Source organism: Diaporthe batatas, assembly GCF_019321695.1.
Source record: "Diaporthe batatas strain CRI 302-4 chromosome Unknown Contig00004, whole genome shotgun sequence".
In the NCBI taxonomy this organism is placed as follows: Eukaryota; Fungi; Ascomycota; class Sordariomycetes; order Diaporthales; family Diaporthaceae; genus Diaporthe; species Diaporthe batatas.
In genome coordinates this window covers 1,720,905-1,742,693 of record NW_025408551.1, presented here as the reverse complement: position 1 = coordinate 1,742,693, position 21,789 = coordinate 1,720,905, and the positions used below count along the sequence as shown (strand labels likewise).

At 58.2% G+C, this 21,789-nt stretch overlaps 5 protein-coding genes across 5 annotated transcripts; 3 read left to right on the top strand and 2 right to left on the bottom strand.

Annotated features, from left to right (window-relative positions):
- Nucleotides 1-1,784: 1,784 nt before the first annotated feature.
- Nucleotides 1,785-3,869, top strand: KVR01_004374 (uncharacterized protein; the record flags this gene model as incomplete). The annotated part of the gene is made up of 4 exons (XM_044792743.1): nucleotides 1,785-2,243; nucleotides 2,319-2,442; nucleotides 2,526-3,117; nucleotides 3,206-3,869. The coding sequence occupies 4 exons, from the start codon at nucleotides 1,785-1,787 to the stop codon at nucleotides 3,867-3,869; spliced, it is 1,839 nt and encodes a 612-aa protein (XP_044646538.1).
- A 407-nt stretch (nucleotides 3,870-4,276) lies between these two features.
- On the bottom strand, nucleotides 4,277-8,676 carry KVR01_004166 (uncharacterized protein). The gene is made up of 2 exons (XM_044786218.1): nucleotides 8,288-8,676; nucleotides 4,277-8,231 (listed from the first exon to the last, which is right to left on the bottom strand). Exon 2 carries the CDS (start codon nucleotides 7,672-7,674, stop codon nucleotides 7,249-7,251), a length of 426 nt encoding a protein of 141 aa, XP_044646330.1. The 5' UTR covers nucleotides 7,675-8,231; nucleotides 8,288-8,676; the 3' UTR covers nucleotides 4,277-7,248.
- A 716-nt stretch (nucleotides 8,677-9,392) lies between these two features.
- Nucleotides 9,393-14,781, top strand: KVR01_004394 (uncharacterized protein). Its single transcript, XM_044793882.1, has 3 exons — nucleotides 9,393-9,787; nucleotides 9,848-14,055; nucleotides 14,111-14,781. Exons 2-3 carry the CDS (start codon nucleotides 12,635-12,637, stop codon nucleotides 14,226-14,228), a joined length of 1,539 nt encoding a protein of 512 aa, XP_044646558.1. The 5' UTR covers nucleotides 9,393-9,787; nucleotides 9,848-12,634; the 3' UTR covers nucleotides 14,229-14,781.
- Nucleotides 14,782-15,109: 328 nt separating this feature from the next.
- KVR01_004817 (uncharacterized protein) lies at nucleotides 15,110-19,411 on the bottom strand. Its single transcript, XM_044783339.1, has 5 exons — nucleotides 18,649-19,411; nucleotides 18,206-18,567; nucleotides 17,885-18,104; nucleotides 17,495-17,808; nucleotides 15,110-17,413 (listed from the first exon to the last, which is right to left on the bottom strand). The coding sequence occupies exons 1-5, from the start codon at nucleotides 18,664-18,666 to the stop codon at nucleotides 15,559-15,561; spliced, it is 2,769 nt and encodes a 922-aa protein (XP_044646981.1). The 5' UTR covers nucleotides 18,667-19,411; the 3' UTR covers nucleotides 15,110-15,558.
- A 514-nt stretch (nucleotides 19,412-19,925) lies between these two features.
- KVR01_004284 (uncharacterized protein) lies at nucleotides 19,926-21,787 on the top strand. The gene is made up of 4 exons (XM_044787965.1): nucleotides 19,926-20,381; nucleotides 20,455-21,005; nucleotides 21,080-21,317; nucleotides 21,388-21,787. The coding sequence occupies exons 1-4, from the start codon at nucleotides 20,278-20,280 to the stop codon at nucleotides 21,506-21,508; spliced, it is 1,014 nt and encodes a 337-aa protein (XP_044646448.1). The 5' UTR covers nucleotides 19,926-20,277; the 3' UTR covers nucleotides 21,509-21,787.
- Nucleotides 21,788-21,789: the final 2 nt, after the last annotated feature.

Genomic DNA, 21,789 nt, shown 5'->3' with positions numbered 1-21,789 from the left:
AACGTACGCAGAGATATTGCATTGACACAATTCCTGTACATAAAAGATGTTTCCTGTTGTATGCGCAAAGACTGTAGGTTCTTGTAGCACTGAGCGTGCATAACATTCAGTCAAGAATTTCCAGGGGTTAGCTGTAGCCCATGGAGAGGACAGGCCCTTTACTTCATGCTTGCAGCTTGGCAATCAATCATGGTGTGCAAGCCTGGATTACCTGCTTGCAATATGAGATAGATCAGTTTGCTGTTGCCCGAACACTGAAATTCTGATCTTCGAGCGGTCATTGAATGAACTGTCAGATAGCATTCCTCTCGAGCTGAAATATCATGACATCGGGATGCGATAGAGGATGCCAACACATCTCTAGAATTGCTTCATCCGATATCTTCATGATGATTAAAGTGTTGAGACGCTCAAGTCAAGAGCCAATCTTTCTAGATTTTTGTGTCATTATCTTGCCTCTGGCTTCCCGTGGGGCGCGCGTGCAATGCCTAGGTAGATGGGGAACTGAAAGGCGCATACACTTGTGGCGTAGCAGGACATCTGGATTGAGTCTGTCCAATGGAAAATTCAAGGAGCGTTGTGGCAAGCACCCTTGCTAGAATTCCGGACAACTACCACCCGAGACTCATCGTAATGGGCTTCAAATTAAGTGCAACATAGAGGCTGATGTGAGACTATCCATTTTTCCTGACGAGAACTCGGGAATCGGGTCAATGGGAGAATCCGTGGTACCCCGTGGACGTGATGAGATTGTATTCAATAGAGATTTCATCTCCATCGGTAAAGATAATGTGAGGTCGTGAACAATATATCAACTTCCAGATCCAATCATAATACCCTCATTCAGGTAAAGGTGTGGGGTTGAAACATATTTATCCCGAAGCGGCGAGATGATGTGGGAATTTATTTATTCGGTATCGTTCAACAAGCCATGCATGTGCCTTGGAGCCACTCCATCTGTAAGAGCCTTTGCGCCAAAATTAAGATTTTGTTTTTAAACATACGCCCCTGAATGCACTAGCGGGATCCCTGTGTCGATTAATCAGAGCGGATCATACTTGTAGTTCAGGTCTCAAATCGTACACGGTTGCTCCCAGCACTGGAGAGAATGAGATTGGTTTCGCTTCTATTCCACATACGTCTGAGGGCATACATGACACCTCCATATAGTAGTAAACACTCAACACCCATGTTTAAAAAACACGTAGAGTCAATAATAGTGGTAAAAATACGATAGCTGCACATGGCCTCAGCCTTGCGACGCACAGACAAGGGGTAATAAGGGGCACCATCTTGACGGCTGCGTCGACTAGAACGCCGCCAAGGAGAACACGACCAAAATATCCTTCTCAAAAGCCACAGCAGAATCTTGTGTCGACCATAGTCATAATCCACACGTTGAAGCGTCGTTATTTTCCAATGCTGACGACCCTTTTATTTGGATGCATGACTCTCCGTCATGGTAGTGAAAGTAGCTTTTATCCATCCTCATTTCTGGGCGCTTGGCGAGGTGGCTCGCGGGCGGTCCGGATAGCCCGTGAGATGCGGACATAGGCATGCGGCGACTGAGTCTATTACTAAAACAAGATTCATATATTAATTGCACGATGAACTCTGTCCCATGGGCCGAACTCCCTACGCATTCGTTTGGATCTCATCTTTGAGCCACACGTATTCTTTCATTTCACAGGCTTGTCTGTTTCCACTCTTTTCGTCAAGTGACAACTGTGTTGTCTTTCGTTCTTTACACCTTCCGTCGTACATATATGACTCCACACATAGCTATGCGGCCGTTCCTTGTTCTGTCCGCTCTGCTAGCGGTGGCCCACGCCCAAAACACAACCGACCCCCTGACTGTCGATGTCGGATATGGCAAGTACCGGGGCTTCGAAGACGGCGGCGCCCGCAAGTGGTACGGCGTCCGCTTCGCCGCTCCCCCCACGGGCAACAACCGCTTCCGGGACCCGCAGGACCCTGAGCCTTTCGAGGGCGTGCAAGATGCCACCGAGTTCGGCGCGATCTGCCCGCCTCAACAAGCAAGTGACTTCAGCCTGAGTGGGCAGTCCGACCGGTTCCACGTGGACGAGGACTGCCTGTTCCTCAGCATCACTGCTCCATCGAGCACGACAGATCCCAAGCCGGTGCATGTGTTCATCCAAGGCGGCGGGTTCACTTCCAACTCCAACGCCAACTACAATGCCAGCGAGGTGGTGACAGACGCCGAGATCGTCTCTGTGCAATTCGTGGGTGACGCACCGAGCCTGCCGGCCCCGACGGCTCACCCGTGGTGTTATATATTGTGCTGACCTGGAACGCAGAACTATCGCGTTGGAATGACCGGCTTCCTCTTCAGTGAGGAGGCTATTGCAGACGGCAGCCCCAACGCCGGGATCAAGGACATGATCAAAGTCCTCGAGTGGATCCAGGAACACATATCCAAGTGTAAGTCGCTGTCCGTCATGTTCTGGGAAGAGACCAGAAGACGTCAGTCCAGGGCGATCAGGCAGTCCACTGACACGTCCCAGTCGGAGGTGACCCAACCCGGGTGACAATCGACGGCGTCAGCGCCGGAGCAGGCGCCGTAGCCCTCCTCATGGCAGCCAACAAGGGCGCACTGGGAGGCACCCTCTTCCACGGCGGGATCGTCGAGTCCGGCGGGTGGGTGACGATGCGCAAGCTCGACCAGGGCCAGGACCAGTACGACTGCCTCACAGCCGAGAAAAGCTGCAACGGCACCGGCGTCGACAGCCTGCAGTGCCTGCGCGAGGTGGCGCTGGAGGACCTGTACAGCAGCACGTGCTGGTTCGGCCCCAACGTCGACGGCGAGCTGTTCGGCGACAGGCTGGTCGAGATGTACGAGGCCGGCGACGTCGCCGACGTGCCGAGCATCATGGGCGCCTGCGCCAACGAGGGCACCCTCTACATCTTCGACAGCTCCGCCAACACGACCGAGGCCTTCGACAGGTACATGCTCGGCCAGGTCCCCACCCTGACCAACTCCTCGCTTGCCATCATCAGGGACCTCTATGCGGACCAGCCGGCGCCTCACTTCCCCAAGTCCGGGAACCTGTACCGCCAGGGAGCCAACGCCATTGCTGACCTTGGCACCAACTGCCCGTGAGTACAGTCTTTGCTATATGAATCCCCGAACAAATGTTGTATCCAACAGCCCGCAGCATATCTCTAACACACCCACCCACCCCAGAATCAAATTCATCCAAAACGCCCTAGCAGCAAAAGGAACCCCAACCTACAACTACAAGTACGCCATCCGCGACGCCGAGGACGAGGCCGAGGGGCTGGGCGCCTGGCACGTAGTGAACAACTACGCCTTCTACGGCGCCAACAGCACCGACATGAACGCGCCGGCGAGCTACAAGGCGGGCGCCCACGCGGCCGCCCTCAAGGTCGCCCGCGACTACTGGACCAGCTTCGTGCGCAACCAGGACCCCAACACCGACAGGGCGGGCGGCTCCCCGGAGTGGGCGGCTTGGTCCGGGCCCGGCGCGGACGCGCGGGAGCGGCTCATCATCGCCACGGACACGGCGCGCATGGAGCACATGACGGACGCGCAGAGCCTGCGCTGCGACGCCGGGCGCGCCTTCACGATCGGCCTCGGGGCCGGGTGGCCGAGCGATGTCAAGGACCCTGCCAACGCCGTGGACCTGGACGCCGGGCTGGCGAGGCGGGCGCTCGAGGCCGAGGACTGCGGTTTTGACGAGGGCTGCCGCGCGCCGGACTGCTCCGTCATCCCGCCCACGAGCGGGACCTTCCCTGAGCAGGTTGCCAATGCTGAGTTTGTCTGCTCGGCGAAGTCGGGCCTTGCGGTGGCCAGGTCTAGGCTGTTCAAGCGTGAATTTATGTCATAGGGTGTCCGAGGGTGCTCGTGGCGTTGAAATGACCCAAAAGATTATAGAGAACATTGCCCCAATTCTTTTGAAAACTGTCACACTTGCATTGCACGCTTGGCTTTCGAAATGTAGACTCCTGCGAATGACACTTGTTGTTTGAAACTGTAACAGTACATTGACTGTGTATTGGAAGCGCACCCTGATGCAGACATCTACTCTCAAGCGAGCTCGAACGACAAAGACTAGTAATCCCAACCCCCACGTCTTTATCAAGTACACGGAGGCATTTCATGGAGGGAGACCTAGAGACCTGCTAGCTGGCAAGGTTTTCTCTTTGGTAGCTTGGAGAACTGAGTCCAGAGGAAGCAGACATCGTGCTACTATTCGCCTTATGGCTCTACCCATGGGTAGAGCATCCCATCACGGTTCGTATGTGGGCATCTCTACAGCTTTGTGGCCCATCTACAAAGCAGCCACGAATCGAGTCACAGCGGATAAGGTAATACAGTAGAATATACTGAGCTCGAGGACAGACGTGGTTCCGAGAACGAGAAGTGATGGACTGACTATTGTTGGGGACGAAGAATGTCTTCTCAGAGAACACTTGAATTCAATCCATTTCGGCTACTCTGACCCAAGTACGGGAACTTGCATCTAGTCGTGTTTGTTCATCTTGGCCGATGAAGGCGTCATGGTGTCCGCTTGAAGCCACACACCTAAGGAATGCCCTCGTGTACTACGAAAGCATAGTCGCTAGCCTCTGCGTAGTATTTTTCCGCCACCGCCACGGCCTCTCGAGGGGACCCCCACGTCCGCGGTGGCTGGCCCCCGCGGGGCGGACCAACGACGACTGGGCACCGTGTCTGAAGTAGCCCAGGATGAACAGGATCATACGCTGGTATATCTGCGTAGCAGTGGAGTGGGAGTATGGTGTGCTGATGGATGTCAGATAACGGATATCTCGCATGTGGTCTTGCTGACCCGATTCGGTCGTCTCACTGCTGCAGCAGTGACTGATGGCCAAATACTCCTCGAGGACACTGACACCCTGGGTAGGACAAACATGGTCGCGGGGCTCATGGTATGTACTCAACCCCCTGGATAGCTCGATAACCCGTAGTCTACACCAGAGCAGCTTCACTTGAAGAGCTCGATGACCACCGATGCATTCGGAGGGCCCGGGACTGAGTACCACAACCACCTTTCAACCCCTTATCAAGCAAGGCATCTTCAATAATAATTCTGACCACACATCCCACTTTCTGTTCAACACACACATCGTCCAGGCCACACCTCGCTTGAGGCCAGACCTGCTGGCGACTATATGTGACGAGTCACTCGAAAGGTTGGGAAAAATAGCAGCTCGCCGAGCCAAGCCCAGCTGCGACATGGGTACGAGGATGACCATTTTTTTCGGTGAAGAGCCCGGCCTGGGATTCCAAGCGGCACAGCACTCGACCGAAACATTTCCGGAGATGTTGGGCGTGGCCGGTGCTGCGAGGCCATCACCGCCACTGAGAAGCTGAAGGCCATTGTCTGGTATCGCATGCATGGCAGCGGATGACGAGGCCACCCTAGGTCTGCTTCTACTTAACCTCTAGCCATACTGGGCGGGTAGGATCCAGCGCAGCGGCACTGGGCGTCTAGGCTCGTTCAGGTGCCGTATAGCTAGCTGCATTGCACACCGCTGAGTTCCCCGCGGAGCCAGGTGGGCATCCTCAGCTTGTTGCATTCGTGACGGATGCAAGTCAGACGTTCACGTGGTGCAGGTCTTGTCCATCCCACGGGCGAGAAACTGGCAGGACTGGTAGGTAGCAACTGCGGCGGGCGAATGACAAGCCACAGGGGGCGACGATCTGTCAGGGCGAAGAACACCTCCCTTCGCTCCCATCCCGTAGTGCCGCAGCCACCTTGCTAGCAAGATGAACTCCAGAGCGCTGCTGGTCATCATTGACCCCACCCGGAGGGTCAGACGGTCAGAGGGTCAGAAGGGCTCGTCGGCTAGGAAGTCGAAGATAGCGAGCGGTGGTCGGTCGCACAGCGTAAGCCGAGGTGATGCCAAAACCGGCAGCTCACAAAATGAGATTGTCTTGTTTGGCAGTGCTAGCAGCGGGCTAGCCAGCCGCCATGCTCAGAGCCTCAATTTTCATAGGCGGGTGCGTGCATGCTAGCGCGTGTTGCTCTTCTGCAGCAGCATCAGCACACCGCGGACGATCGTCAAGGCGGGAAAGCCAGGAGGGATCCCCCAACGCCCCGTGCCGATTGACGTCAGCTCCTGATCGGCCTGTGATATTCGACAATAATAAATTGACAGTCACCGAGACCTTGGGCGGAGTCGTCGGGTGTCTTTGGTTTTCCCGGTCCCGAAGGATAATTTGGCAGAATGAAAACCTTGTCGGGCCCATCGGCAAAAAGATGGCCACCGAAAGAAAGGTTGCGATTCCTCAGCAAGGGCTATTGGGTGCGTGGGAGATCGAGGGTGCCTGAGGGTGCCTGTAGGCAGTACGGCGTACCGCTGTATGCAGACGTGTTCGCGGGAGTCCTGTGCGCTTTGCTGGTTGGCCAAATCTATTGGGCCGGGCCATTTTTGAGGCTGAGCGAGCGTGTGCGACGTTGGCCGGCGCTATTCCCGTCACGACACTTGTGCGTGTTCGAGGCATTCATTCGCAACACTTTGTCGGGCTCAGCCACCCTCTTTCTTATTTGAAAAGAGTTCTCATCTCCGGGGAACCCTTGAACTATATGCCGGAAAGCATGCCGCCTATGGAACGCGCAAGCGTTTCGATGGGCGAGCATGTTACTTGTGAGGGTGAGTGTCAGTATGTGTGTGTGTGTGAGTGTGTGCGAAGGCGCATCCAGCATGCTCGGGGAGGGTTCCTCTCTGGTGCATACTGTGTAGATACAGGCAGACCCTGTGGCACCAAGCGTCGGTCGTCGGTCGTCGGTCGTTCAAGCTTTAGCCTCAACAGGCCAGGTCCTTCTCCGCACTCGAGACTTGGGCCACGCGACGTCTCCATCAGTCCCACATGGAGTCATGCGATGAGCGGATGCACACGACAAAAATCGACAAGCGCGCTCGGGAAAGGGCATCGACAGGCTGGACGCAGATAGGCGGTGCCGGGACGAGCATGATGTGCCTCTGGGGGGCAGGAGGGGGCCAAGCAGGCCGGTGAGTGGGAGCTTCATTTTAGCAATTCCCTCATCGGGGTCTCGTTGCTGCAGGCGTGATAATCCGTCGTGTTATAGTCGCCGAGACTTCGAGAAGGAGGGGTGGGCTGGGAGGATGGAATCAGGTGCGGCGGCCTCTGTACTGTGTTACTGTCTGGTCTGTCCACAGTAGCATCCGCAGTTGCCTGGGTGCCTGGGGCCCTGGGTGCCTCCTCCCACAATCTCGCCATTAGCAAATCCGGGCAAATTGGGCCATGATGGTCGAGCATAATGGGTCATCTCCCACTGGAGTGGCAGCCACTGCGAGATGGGAGTCGAGGTGAGGAGACGCCGTGCGACTGGACTGGACTGGGGAAAGCGTGGGGAGGATGGTCGCGCAACAAGTGGGGGCGAGGCCGTCCTCGCCCAATGGCAGGCGCTCCTTCCCCCACTTGGAGATGGAGGAATGGAGGCTCATCCACACAAAACGGTCCAGGCGAGGGGTGCTGACGGGCCAGACGGGCTTGACGGGCTGGCCACCGTTACGTTTCAACGTGTTACTGTCCCCACGCGTCGGCTGCAGCCAACCGTTACCGGCGGCCAGGCGAGCGAGATTCGACATTCGACGTCCGGGACATCTTGCACAAATAAACCGCAGCTGAGCCTCGTCCCCCATCAGCGCTAGTGGGAAAAGACGAGATGGGATGGGAGTGCTGGCTCCTTCCACAGCACACAGCAGAGCCAAGTTCAAGTATATGGGACGGGGTAGCGGTATTATTGGGCTGGGTGGGCATGGGACGGGACAGGATACCCCGTGGATACTCTCCAAGGGTCCGACTTCTTCTGTCTCAAGGACGAGCGGATTAGGTTTGCTCTGGAGGCCGTCGAAGGATCGAATGCCATTGCGAATCGGCGGCGCAAGATTGGGCAATCTGGCGCTGTTCCCACGGCCGTGGAGGAGGCTGAAGCCGCCGATTCGAGGGCGGGTGAGGGCTTGAAGGTTCCGAGAAATCCGACCAGAGCCCAGGAAATGAGCTTGCGCCGCGCAGCGGGACTGGCAGGACTGGAGCTCGGAGGGCGCACAAGCAGGTGAGATGTAGACAGGCAGACAGGTACCAAGCGCGCAGGCGTTGGGCACCCATGGGGCTGTAGCTGCCGCCGAATCAAGGACTTGACTGGTTGATTATCCGAAGGGAGTACTCCGTAGTTGCTGCTGTCATTTCTGGACACGGCCTGCATCTCTGTCAATAGATGTGTCCACAGTGTGCCCATTGTTCGTCGGTTCGTACAAGGCAGGCTAGCTTGCACTAGCTAGCAGGCAGGTAGGCTGCATGCCTGGACCTGTGGGATGGCTGGATGGGTGGATGGATGCACACCCGCTGAACACCAGGTCTCAGGCAGTGAGTCGTGAGTCTGGCATTTTATTGCTGTCTATTGTCCTGAACACACAATAAACCTGCATCTGCATCTGCCGCACACAATGGCCCGTCGAAGAGGGTCTCGAGGCCAGCTCGGGTGGTGCAGGTGACGAAGGGGGCGGCCGTCGCCAGGACGGGTCGGCAAGCACATGAGCTGAACAGCACCACTGCAACGCTGTGCGGGCACTTCCAAGTCATGTCGTTGGCACCAGGCGGCCGTGAGACGGCCTGAGTGGTTGGCTCGTCATGCGGCTTAATATGCTGACGGGGGTCTCCCCCGCCCCATCGCTCGCGTAACGGGCTTCCCCGTGGTCGGGTACAGGTACAGTCAGACAGTCTGACAATCAGACAGCCCGCCAGCAAACCCAGCCAGCCCAGCCTAGGAACCGTTGGTTCCCCCAGCGTCGCACCGGGGGGATGGAAGTAGGGGGGGGAGGGGGGAGGGGGTTTGTTGGAATGTGGAATTGGGGGAGCAGGACCCGTGATCGCTTTGTTTGACAGCTCAGTTCCCGCCGCGGCTTTGATCGAATAATTGTGGTCTTGGTCTTGGTCCTTTACACTACTATGCCCGTAGCACCCTGTTATACCTGGCGTACTGTGGTATATACCAAGTCCCAATGAGCTAAATACGGCATGACAGGTTGTTTCTTGTTTCTACCGCCTAGCTCAGTTTCAAGCAGTGCTGGTTGTTTATCGGTCGGTGTGGTGCATTAACCATGGGCGTACTGTACCAAAATAGGACTGGGCTGGAGTGGGGTGGACTTGACTGGCTCACCAGGTGTGTTGATAATATACCCGACGAAAGGAAGGGGAGCCGGGAAATGCATAACACGCTCTTTTATTCGGGTCATGATGAGGCTTAATCGGGGGCAGAACCTCGGTAGAAAGGAGAAGAGGGTCGACAAGAGCTTCTTCCTCATGGTCCCCGTCCCCACCCGCACTGAGCATGTTTGTCTGTTGCCGCAACCCGTTTTTTGTTTTGCAATCCCGCTTGCACATTTGAATTTTGGGCAACGACTCAGCGCCCCGAGTCTTGCGAGCCCTTTGACGCTTGCTGACGGGCCCTATTACCCACTTTTGATTTCCATCCACCCCTCCCGCGGCGCCTGGCACCCACATTCGCCCTGGGCGCCCGCCGCCCGCATCTCAAGGTTTCTCTCCAGGGGGTCGGAACGAACCTACAGTATGCCTCAGCAGAGCACGCACAGGTCACTCAGCCCGGCCCAGCCCGGCCCAGCACAGCAGAGGGCCCAGCCTGGGGGCAAGGGACGGCTCGACCTCCCCGAGCCCGAGGCCACACTGCAGTGGTCGTCCTCGTACTCCGTACTCCGTACAACACTGATTCCTAGGTGGTACCGTAGAACCGTAGGCGTGTGTCCTCCCCAATTTCTTAGTCTCTCTCTCTCTCCCCACCCTTTACTAATAAGTTAGTCGTCATGTGCCTGAATCATTCACTCCGTTCCTCTCTGTCTGGGCTGTCGAGTGTGCCCTAACCCAGGATCGTGCCTGTGTGTTTACACTGTGTGCGTGCTTGTGCTTGTGCTTTTGGCTTTAGGTGATGTATACCAGTATGTGCTGTGCTGTGCTGCATGCAGTCCACATTTATTATTATTGTCATCACCCCGTAGCAGCAGGGCGCACCACGCAGCCCAGCACCAAGTAGAGAGAAGACTGGCGGACTGGCGGACTGGCGGACTGACGGACTGACGGGTGAGTCGACAAGTAGGCAGACAGATAGATGCACAGACGGGCGGCTTCAGCCTGGCCCGTTCCATCATCAGCTGCGGAATGACCCCAGAATCAGCCCAAACCCTCGCCCTGCCAATCTAACCCGCTCGTGACGTGACACATGGCACAGGTCAGTCACCACAAGACCATTCTTCTCGACTGTCTCTTGGGTCCCTGGGGGGGAGATGTTATCAACAAGCATTGATGCTGCAGTAATGACGGCGTGGGCGGCGTGGCTGCGTGGGCGTTGTGGGTGACGTGTGCCACACTAGGGGAACTTTGACTCTTTTTCATGCTTTGCTTTTCTCACGAGTCCCCACGGCTTCTCAGCCTCAAAGTTTGGGCGGCGCCCAGACATAGCCAGACCGACTCGATTCTAGACTCGGTAGATTCTGGGTGCCCCCCCAACTGCCCTCGGTCATTGTGCAGCAACGGCAGCAGTAAACGGCAGCAGCAGCAAGGAGCAACCTGCCCAGCCGTTCCTGCCCATCTCGCTCCCAGTTCTGCTCGTGCAGGCTGCAGTGCACGCACTCCCGCGCAATTGCACCTCGCACTGCACTCGGAATACCACCGTACGGAGTACCCAGAAACTATACGCTACTACCACCACCACCACCACTACTACTACTAAGATCCTCGCCTTCCCTGACACCCCCCCCAATCTATACCTGACCGACACCACCTCGGCCGCACCCCCGTCCCACCTCCCTTGTCCCGTCCAATCTTATTGCTTGTCTCTTGTCTTGTCTTGCCGACCAGGCTCGGCTGGTCGACTAACAAACCCAGAAAACGCCAACGGCCAGCTCCCTGTCCGCCTGCCTGCTTGCTCCGCCTTGTTTTCCCAGGTTACCTTGGCTGCCAGCTTCGACGACGGTTGCGAGCCAGCCAAACCAGCCCCGTCCCAAACCTAACAACTCGAGGGCCCGGGAAACGGAGAAACGCAGCAGAGACTGCATTGCATTGGCGTCGCATTTGCCTTCTCAAGCCCGCCTCCAGCCTCCAGCGAGATCCACCCAGAGCCTCGCCTCGCCTCGCCTCGCCCTGCTTGGCCTGCTCCCTCCACCATCCGAGCTTGCTTGCTGATCAACCGTCTCGACCCCAACCTCGTCAGTCAGTCAGTCAGTCCACCGGCCAAGTCAGTCAGTCACTCACCTTGTCGACCTGTCAGTCATACACACATACACACAGGCACGTACGAGGCTCGCGCACATACATACATACGTACACACCCGCAAGGCAGCCAGGTCAGCCAGGTGCTGTCCATATTGTGCAGTTCATGACCTGATTACGAGACATTGTGTATCCACGCGAACCGCCATTCACAGCATAGCGCAGCGCAAGCGCAAAGCATCCCATCAGATCGCATCCATCGCGCCCATCGCATCCACCGCTTCATATCATTTCCCGTCTCAAGCGCCGCCCACGAGCACGGTTGGGTGGGCTCAGGTTGGGCCCTTGCTAAATCGGTTGGACTGAGACTAGCCCTGTCCCAACGCCGGCCCCACGATAGAACAGCGCTGGTGCCTTGGTCGGTCGCCAGTCGGTGTCGCTGTCGGTGACCAGGTGTCACTGTCAGTGTCAAGTGTCAGTGGGCAGCGCGCAGTTTACTACTCAGTATCTCGTGCTACGGGGACTGTCGGCTCGGCTCTGGTCTGTTCTGGTCTGGTCTGGAGTAACAGCAAAAAGCCGCCCATCCCTCCCGACCCCAGGTCGAAAAACCCCCTCACCAGGGGACCCGTGGTCAAGCACCAACCCAGCGCCTCCCTCTCTTCATACCCCCATCATCCTTGCCGCCCGGCGTGTTCCCCCGGTTTTTGTTCCCAGCAGTTTGTTTGCCCCGCTCACCCTGTCGCTTTGGGGACTGGACTTGGGGGACCCGGTCACGCGCCAAGCATTTCCCCATATCATTAAGAGGCTCTGTTTCGCCGCATTCCTAGGCTTGGGGCTCTGCGGGCTACCTCGTTTACACCGTCCTGGACACCTCCACTCCCCAACCTTCCCGCCTGACCCTCACCCTCGCGCCCTACCGCTGCCTGGGCCACAACACCCACAAACTGCCCCCTTGGATGACCACGACCACCGCGCAACAAAGGCGTCCTCGCCCATTGTTCTAGCCTCCGTCTAGCCGATTTCGTACCACCCGGCGCAAAGGTGCCGCCAAGGGAAACGAGAGTGGACAGGGAGAAACACAACCCACACCCAGACAAACGCTGCCCGTACTTCTCTACATACACACACCTGCCCACACAACAAGACAAGAGGGCACAAAAGAGCTAGGGAACGCAACGCGAACGAGTGGGCTTGGCCACCGCGTGAGAGGATCGGTCGTTCATAGGACGGGTTTCTTGCTGGCGCCTTCGCGAGGACGGCAGCATCGGTGGAGCCGTGTGCGCACGCCTGTTCCACCAAGTTCGGCCCTATGACCCAGCCTCCTACTCTCATGGCGAGTTGACCACACACGTACGCAAAGCTGCGAGCACACCTGAAGCAATGACTACAGCCACTGCCCCGGCGCCTGCCCACGACGTGTACGACCCGGATGGTGTGGTGCCCCGGAATAGTCCCTTGCTCGTCCCGAAAAAGGTATCATTCCGACCAAGCATAAGTCCTCCACCAGACATCCCGCTGGTTCAAGTCAGTCCATCTCCCAGTCGTGGTAGCAGGAAAACTAAACGTCGATACAAGGTACGTCCAAGTCAAGGCGATGCCGTTCTGATAAATATCATGGACAATGGAAGGCATCCGGACATCGCTACCATGGCTGGTCAGGAGGCATTACCGAGCGACTCGGAGGAAGCCTCCAGCAGCCCCGACACGGACAGCTCGGTGGACGACCTGGATATCATGGCCGACTCCGACGAGCTAGGAGGAACAAAAGGGGCTGACAAGGGGCCTACACGGCCCGGCGAAAAGAATGGCGCCCAGCCGGGCTCTCCTGCCGACCTGCAGACGCTAGCTGGAGGCGCTCTGGCGGCCCTGGCCTTGGGCGATCACAAGTCTCCCAGCGAGGACGGGCGCACAACGACGACTGTCGGGGACACGAATTCGGAGGCGTCGAGACCTTCAGAGTCGTCACCTCCCGCCGTGCCCCGGCCCGAGACAGCCATCAGGAGAGACGACAGGCCACAACCCGTTTTTCCTGCCCCGTACAGTCCTCCCGACTACTACTCGCCTCGAACTGGGACTTTCGCATCACCTACGAGCAGCGTCGCGGGTCATGGCCCCGGCGAGCTCCCGCCGATCCAGAATGCCTCACCAAGGTCAGAGTCAAATGCCGGCATCGCGCTTCCGTCCATCAGAGACCATCTGGGGCCTGAGGCGCTCTCTCCCGCATCGTTCCAGCAGTCTCCACCTTCCTTACCGGGCCCCAATATGACCCGGTTGCCATCCATCAGCCATGCCTCTCCGCCCATCTCACCGCATGAGCTCTATGCCCGCGACCCCCGCTCGCCGCACTCTGTCTTGTTGCCACCCAGCCCGTACTATCCTTTCCCTCCGGGCGGCATGACACATCGACCGAGCATCGACTACAACAGCGGCAGCACGCCAAGCACGGATCATTCAGCCTCCACGCCTGCGACTTCGACGCACTCGGTCGCGGATAGAATGAGCCTGGACGGGATGGCCTTTTCAAATCCTCAAGATGTGGGCCAATACGTCTGTAAATTTGAGGGGTGTAGGGCCCCCCCTTTCCAGACTCAGTATCTTCTCAACTCTCACGCGAACGTCCATTCTCAATCCCGGCCGCACTATTGCCCAGTGAAGGGGTGTTCTCGATCGGAGGGCGGCAAGGGTTTCAAGCGCAAGAACGAAATGATCCGCCATGGGCTCGTCCACGAGTCTCCTGGATACGTATGTCCGTTCTGCCCAGATCGGGAGCATAAATATCCCAGGCCGGACAATCTGCAGAGGTTTGTGCAACCCAGGAAGCTCCCAGCGCTGGCTAGTCTTGCTTACAAATTACAGACACGTTCGAGTTCACCACGTGGATAAGGACAAGGACGACCCGGAATTACGCGATGTTCTGTCGCAGAGACCAGACGGCCCAAGCCGTGGTCGAAGACGCCGAGGCGGACCGATCTGATCAACATGAATGACGGGAGCCGGCGCATCAGTAAACCCTTCAAGTTCGATTCATCTTACACCTGTACATATTCGACCTTTTGACGATACCCCTCCCAAACACGGCTCTGTATACAGACAGCCTGACAATATCCACTTCTCGCTCGCTGTACATATTTTTTTTTTCGACAACACTTGTTCCTTTTGTCTTTTTACTGGATTCTGCCAAGGAACGGCCGCACAACCCTGGGGGTAGTCTACAAATCAGGCCGTGCCCTTTATTGTTGGTCATCCTCTGGTGTTGGCTTTTTTGAAGAATTGGCTGAGAAAATGGGATGGGCGGACGATTCTTTTCGCAAGCGGGCACCTCAAAGCCCGCGTGGTATGTTTAGGCTATGTTACCACGTGAGTGGGCAGGATTTTGGAACTCGGTTCCTTCACGTGGCTTTGGGGTGATTTTTTGAAGTGATGGGATTGGGGGTGGATTATTCAGAGCTCCTCTCGGCAGAGATGGATTGCAATGTGTATAGCAGACAACATTGAGCTAGCTAAATGCCCTGGCCGCTTTACCTTGCAACTCTGCGTCGCGAAAACCATGACCGCGCGAAAATGTGTCGAATTTTATGATTGTGCTTGATTGTAGCTGCAGACTCTGGCAGAACTGACGCACGCCTAAGTTCAGCATGAAGTGACATGATTGTATTACCTGGTTTCGCTTCTATTCCGTATACGTTCGAGGACATGGCGCCTTCATACAGTAATAAGCGCTCAAAGCCTAGTACTTGAAAGGATGTAGTGTTGATAATTATAGTTTTAATATGATAGCCTCAGCCTTGTGACGCACAGACAGGGCTAAGGGGTACCGTCTTGACGGCGGCGTTGACGCCGTGATGGAGTTATATGGTGAGACTAGGTCTCAAAATGGTCGCTATATAAATGAATCATACAGAGGGAATCCCAGCCAAAGAAAAAAAAAAACGGCCTTTAAACACACACACACACACACACCAAGTTAAATTGACACCCTAAGACAACACAGGTTGAGGATACAAGACCCTCACCAGGTAAGCACTATAGCCCCCATCCAAGCACACAGCTAACATGATCGCATTACAATTCCGTTTAGCAAATGCATGCAAGTAGCTTTAGTTGTATGCGTACCGCCGGTAGCTAAACAGTGCGGCAACAAAAATGTAAGATACAGTCCACAGAAAGAATATCAAACAGATCAAGACTCCCATCCATGCCGATATATCTAAGCAAGAAACGGAAATAAGATGCCCCCAAATGCGGGCGGACCAACCCCATCCAATAAATCAACGTATGTAATAATTGACCACCCACGCGCCAAATCAATCATCCACGCTCTCCCAGGGCCCAACGCCAATCCTGCCATCGCTGAGCACGTCGACCTGGATGCCCTGCCCCTCGCGGTGCACGCCCATCTGCTCGACGACGAGCCACAGCCCGCCGGCGCGCCGGGCGGCGTCCGGGTCGAGGTCGACGTCGCCCGTGCGCAGGCCCATGCTCGCGTCGGCGAACTCGCCGTCGGCGGTGACGGCGGCCGTGCGGGCGTGCGGGCCGGACCCGTACTCGAAGGACACGCGCACCGAGCAGGGGATGCTGATGGGGCTCGCGGTGCCGGACTGGTGGTGGTGGTGGTGGTGGTGGTCGTCCGTGGAGGAGCTGCCGGCGGCGGCGGAGCCGCCGAGGGAGAAGGGCAGGCCGCCCACGGAGGCGGTGGGCCCGCCGCCCACGTCCAGGGTTCCCGATCTGGCGACGGCGCTGGCGCGCGTGAGGCGGGTGATGGTGAGGGGGGCGCGCTGGCGCTCGCTCTCGCCCTCGCGGAAGACGACGGGGTCGAGCTCGGAGCGCAGGCGGCCGGCGGCGTCGGACAGGACGGGCCGCAGCTGGACGGGGACGTCGGACCCGACGCGCAGGGCGAAGCCGGCGAGCTGGCCCGGCTCGAAGGTCGAGGCCACGACGGTGTAGGTGCCGGCGTCGACGGTCTGGGGCGGGCGGGTCTCGGCGAGGGCGCAGCCGCGGCGGTACTCGCCGGACGAGCAGACGATGTCGCGGACGGTCAGGGCGGTGACGCGGCGGCCGCCGTGGGACCAGACCAGGTCGACGTGCACGGGGACGTCGTCGGCGTCGGTGGCCAGGTGGAGGGAGATCGGGGTGGGCGAGGGCACGACGAGGGCGAACTGCGGGTTGTGGAAGAAGGAGGCGGTGCGGGCGTTGCCGCCCGCCGTGCGCCGGGTCCAGGCCGACTCGAGCTCGGTGTAGTGGCGCAGCGGCGGGGTGGCCGGGCTGATGGCCAGCGGCGCCCGGCTGAAGAAGGACAGCGTGGACGGGTACGAGGGCAGCGGGAGGCCCTCCTGCGCGACGACGACGGTGTAGGCGGTGCCGGCCTGCGCCTCGAAGCGCAGCAGCGTCTGCGGGCTGTCGACAAAGGGCGACTGGTGCGCCGGCCGGTCCGGCAGCTGCACGCAGTGGCCGCCGGCGCTGTCGAACAGGTAGATGGACATGAAGCCCAGGCTGTAGGGCCCGCCGTCGCCGTCGCCATCGCCGCCGGGCCGCCGCGTGTGCCGCCTGCGCGCGATGGGCAGCTCGCCGTCCTGGAAGTGCCGCGACAGCAGGATCCACACGGCCCCGGACGCCGGCGCCGTGAACGAGTACTGCGGGTTGTGCGCCAGCGACCGCTGCATCGCCCGCCCCGGCAGCGCCCACGTGAAGTGGTGGTCCTGCCGGTCCGTGAACAGGCCCGGGTTCCAGTTCAGGTACAGCGACTCGAAGTTCTGCACCACGTCCTCGATCGAGATCCAGAACGTCCCCGTCAGCTCCGCGTGCGGCGACGGCGACGGCGACGACACGTCCGGGTCCGGGCCCGAGTCCGACTTGGTCATCCGCTGCGCCGGCCGCGACAGCGTCGGCGACGGCGGCGGGTACACCTCGGCGTCGACCGTGGTCGTCGAGCCGAAGCCCTTCCAGACCAGCCCGTCGCACCACGGGTTCTTGAGCAGCATCCGCCGCTCGCCCGTCGCCTGCACCCGGAGGTCCATGACGGCGTAGTCGTGCTCGCCCGCCAGCCCGAGCGTCTCCTCCTCCTGCCGGGACAGCCGCCCCGTGCCCAGCGTGACCACCACGTCGCCGTACTCGAATGCATTCTTGATGCGCTTCCAGGTTTGGTCCAGTTCGATGTCGTCGCTGTATACGAAAATGGATCAGTCAGTATTTTGATGTTGATGGTTCAGTTACTTCCCGGGACATTGATAGGGCCCCCCTCACCTCTGTAGGAATATCTGTTCCGGTATCCAGCCGGTGAGCACCCAGAGATCCGTGCCGGAATTACTGCCCGGGAAGTCATAACCACCCCGTATCTTCAGGTATGCCTTCTCCATGAGGGCAGGCCAGATGAGCTCTGGGTTCCTCCGGTCGACGACGAAAAACGTCCGGGACGTCTTGGAGGTGGGCAGCCGGTCGTCAACAACCACCTGGCGGAAGCAGCCGTTGAAGTTCAGCCGGAACATGTACTTCCCATTTTGTGAGGCTATGGGCCTGCCCTTGGAGTAGTCAAAGGGGTACAGCAACGTCGGTAGCAACTTGCACATTGTCAGCAGTGCGCGCCCTGAGAGACCTGAGAGACCCCCTCTCGGGTAGGTTTCATGGCATGCTTACAGAGTCCTTCTTGTTGGGATTCAGGTGGCGCATCGCTGCACACAGGCTGGCCACCACAGAACAGTCTGTCGTGATGTCCTGCACAAGGTCGCTGTTCGTCTTGGCAACCATGATGTTCTCAAACAACTCCGGGCCCGAGTCGTTGAAGATCTCGGCGGGACGCTTCCAGCCATCAAAGATCTCATTCTGCTTCTTGGAAAACGAGAACTCCGAAGCGTCACTTGGTCGAGGATGGTCAGCCAGTGCGGATATCCTCAACACAAATACACACACACACACAGAGAGAATACTGAGGGCGAGGCGGCGGCGGCGCAGACTTACGTGAAGAGCGGCTCGTCCAGCTTCTTGCTCCGGAAGACGGCCGGGTCGGGGTCGGCCTCCCAGGGCGGGAAGACGCTGCCGTGTAGCTTGGAGGACCGCCACAGGATGGTCTTCTCCGCCGTCGGGAGCTGGCGGCTCTGGCGAGGACCCCTGGGCCTCGGGGCCTTTGGCGGCGCAGCAGTGGGGCCGGCCGTCTTGAGCGTCTCGGCTTGTGCAATGAGGTCACGGCACTTGGCCTTGAGGCGGGACTTCTCAGCGGCCGTGGGGGCCTCCTTGACCGCCTTCATGTACAGCTCGGCGGCCTGGATGGCATTCCTGAAGGCCTCCTGGCCAGAGGTCCGGCTGATCTTGGCCTCATATTCCTTTGCGCGGCGCACGGGTCAATATCAGGGTGCGGTTGGTTGTACATGGGGGAGGGGGGGATGTCCGGACAGCCAACTCACTCTAGCCTGGGCCTCCATGGCGATGGACACGATTGGGGAAAAAAAATGCAGACAGCGAGACGGTGGGTCCTGAACGACTAATCATACATATGGCACGGAGTAATTAAGCCTCCCATTCATGGCCGCGCTGGCCGGGGACTTTGGGGGATAGAGGCAAGGAAAGGCTTGGCGATGAGGACGGCGGGTGTGGTGACCTCACGGAACATCGCAACATGCTCAATATCTCGGGCTTTCTCGACCGGTGCAGGAAGCTGGTGCATTTGCGAGGTGCAGGACGGGTGGATCCCGCGGGAGAATAAAGGTTGGGAGCAAGCGAATCCAGCAGGAGAAGCAACCTGGGCCAAGGCGCGCGGTTTCAAGAGACGGACATGACAGTACGAATCGACTCAGCCGAGAGACGCATGCGCAGCATATCTCGACACCCAAGCGTGATTTGCGGTTAGCAGTAGCGGTGGTAATAGTGGTAGTGCGTGAGTGGCACGGTGGGCGGTGGACGGTGGACGTTTCAAGAGTCAAGCTTGCACAGCCGCTTCCGCGGGACCATAATCCCATGTCGAGTGGTCTAACCAGACGTGAACGGAACCGGCATGGCACACGAGAGGGAGATGGAGGGGAGGGGGGGATACTCAGACTCTACAACGGATGACAGCTCACCCCGGTCCCTGTGCCAGGCACACGATCGATCCGAGATGTCCAGGCAGGCGGAGTATCATTGATGGCTATCGAGGAGTCGTCAGAGTCTATTTCCAGTGCAGATGAAATCTCGCCAAGTTTGATGCGTGCCATGAGAAACACACTTCTCCTATCTTTAGATTCTTGGAGAGTCAACCAGTCCCCGGGCCTTTGCCGAGGCTTACCCCAAGGGTTGAACCCTCGTGCGGAATTAAAAGACGAGTGATGGCAATACGAAGTACTCCGTACAAAATGTATATCCGTACCCAGGTACCTAGGTACTCAAGAGGCCCGCCCACTCCTTGTTTGCGACTATGCGATTAGGGTCAGTTTGCTTTCAACCCAGGCGAGTCTCATCGACTTCTCGACTTCAGCCTTCCTGGCCCGGAATGACATCGGTTCCAGAGGTCATAGCAGTGACAGTGACAGTGACACGCCCCGTAGAGATCGGATAGACACATCATGATGCACGCAGTGACTAGTGCACCACCTTGGCACACAAGTTTGGGCCGACGTCACCTGGCAGGCTGGCACACTACGGAGTACACAGCGGCAGGCCGGCTCCACATGGGAGCCAACCCGACGACCGAGGTTCACGGTTATCACCGCTATGCCGTGCTCGGTCTCGATAGCGCCTGGCGTCTTTGACCACCACGCCGGCAGTCCTGCGGCTTTCCCACGCCCTTCTTTGTATCTACATCCGTCGCATCGCGGGTCCTTGGGTCTGGTCGTGTCTTGTCTGCATCGTAAAGGGTTTCTTTTCCTTTTTCATGGAATAGAACTCCACGCATCGTCCCCTCAAGCCCCACGACGGCCGCCGGTGTTCGGCGAGCTAGCCACCGCCGGTTCACCCGCTTGCGCCTCGGTTCCAAGGTTCCTCAACAAGAGTAAATTGCCTTCACCACCTTCTCCTGGTCTGGAACGAAGGGTCCTGTTCGAGGCATACCGACCGACTCAATGGCTATCCAGTCCAAATCCGCCCCAATTGGGCCATGGGGCAAGGCAACAGCCGGCGCCACCGGCGCAGTGCTCGCCAACGCCCTGGTTTACCCGCTGGACATGTACGTTCCTCGAATATGAACCTGTCGCTGCAACATCTCAAGTATAGTACCTAACTTTTCCCCCTCTTCACAGCGTCAAGACTAGACTCCAAGTCCAAGAAGTGCGCAAGCCCGGCGACGTTCCCGACCCTACCGACCTCACACCGCACTACACATCCACCTGGGATGCGCTCAGCAAGATGTTTGACGAGGAGGGCGTGGCAGGCCTGTACGCCGGGATGAGCGGCTCTCTCCTCGGCGTCGCCTCCACCAACTTCGCCTACTTCTACTGGTACAGCACCGTCCGGACGCTCTACTTCAAGGGCGCCCGGGTCACGTCCCCGCCCTCCACCGCCGTCGAGCTGGCCCTGGGCGCCGTCGCGGGCGCCCTGGCCCAGCTCTTCACGATCCCAGTGGCGGTCGTCACGACGCGGCAGCAGACGCAGAAGAGGTCGGAGAGGAAGGGCATGCTGGCCACGGCCAAGGAGGTCATCGACGGGCCCGACGGCGTGACGGGCCTGTGGAGGGGCCTCAAGGCTAGCCTGGTGCTGGTGGTCAACCCGTCCATCACGTACGGCGCCTATGAGAGGTTAAAGCCGCTGCTGTTCCCCGGCGCCGGGCCCTTGAGCGCGTGGCAGGCGTTTGGTGAGTGTGCTGCCCCTTTGACATGAGGCTGGGAATCGACTCTTTGTGCTGACTGAAACTTTTTTTGCTTGCAGTTCTGGGAGCCATGTCCAAAGCATTAGCAACTATTGCCACGCAGCCGCTCATTGTCGCAAAGGTCGGGCTGCAGTCCAACCCGCCACCGTCGAGAAAGGGCAAGCCGTTCAAGAGCTTTGGTGAGGTGATGCAGTTCATCATGAAGAACGAGGGCCCCATGGGACTGTTCAAGGGCATTGGCCCCCAGATCCTGAAGGGAATCCTGGTGCAGGGTATTCTCATGATGACTAAAGAACGGTAAGTCTCTTCCGCAGTCAGGCCGCAGACACGACTTATCGATATGCTGCTAACACTGTGCGTCACTCAGTGTGGAGATCATGTTCATCCTGTTTGTCCGCTACCTGCAGAAGCTGCGGTCGCAGCAGCTGGGGAGGGCTGCACAGCTGGTTGCTGCGAGGAATGCCACCGCTCCGATCACGACGAAATAGATGCGCGAAAAGATTTCCTTCTCTCTGGCATGAGCGTTCTTGATCTTTTTTTTTTCTTCCAGGGCGGTCTCTAAGAGGTCTGGGTTTCGGAACCGTAGAAGGACTGTCTCCTGGGGCTGCATTCCGTTACAGTACAGGACCGGTGGGTTTTGGGGGTGGAAACCGGGCGCGCACACCTCACACAGGAACATGTGTGGCTTCTAAACAACATGTGTTCTGATCTGTCCCGCGTATATAAATGAGCAAAGTAAATGTAGCATGCATTCAAACATTATTGAGCG

Bases quoted from the DNA above. Each gene is read 5' to 3' on its own strand.
- KVR01_004166 (XM_044786218.1), bottom strand. From the start codon at position 7,674: ATGGGGGACGAGGCTCAGCTGCGGTTTATTTGTGCAAGATGTCCCGGA.
- KVR01_004394 (XM_044793882.1), top strand. From the start codon at position 12,635: ATGACTACAGCCACTGCCCCGGCGCCTGCCCACGACGTGTACGACCCG. The intron at 14,056-14,110 runs GTTTGTGCAACC...TACAAATTACAG, and splicing joins AGGCCGGACAATCTGCAGAG to ACACGTTCGAGTTCACCACG.
- KVR01_004817 (XM_044783339.1), bottom strand. The intron at 17,809-17,884 runs GTAAGCATGCCA...ACAATGTGCAAG, and splicing joins ATCCCAACAAGAAGGACTCT to TTGCTACCGACGTTGCTGTA. The intron at 17,414-17,494 runs GTGAGGGGGGCC...TTTCGTATACAG, and splicing joins GAACAGATATTCCTACAGAG to CGACGACATCGAACTGGACC.
- KVR01_004284 (XM_044787965.1), top strand. From the start codon at position 20,278: ATGGCTATCCAGTCCAAATCCGCCCCAATTGGGCCATGGGGCAAGGCA. The intron at 20,382-20,454 runs GTACGTTCCTCG...CCCTCTTCACAG, and splicing joins CTGGTTTACCCGCTGGACAT to CGTCAAGACTAGACTCCAAG. The intron at 21,318-21,387 runs GTAAGTCTCTTC...TGCGTCACTCAG, and splicing joins CTCATGATGACTAAAGAACG to TGTGGAGATCATGTTCATCC.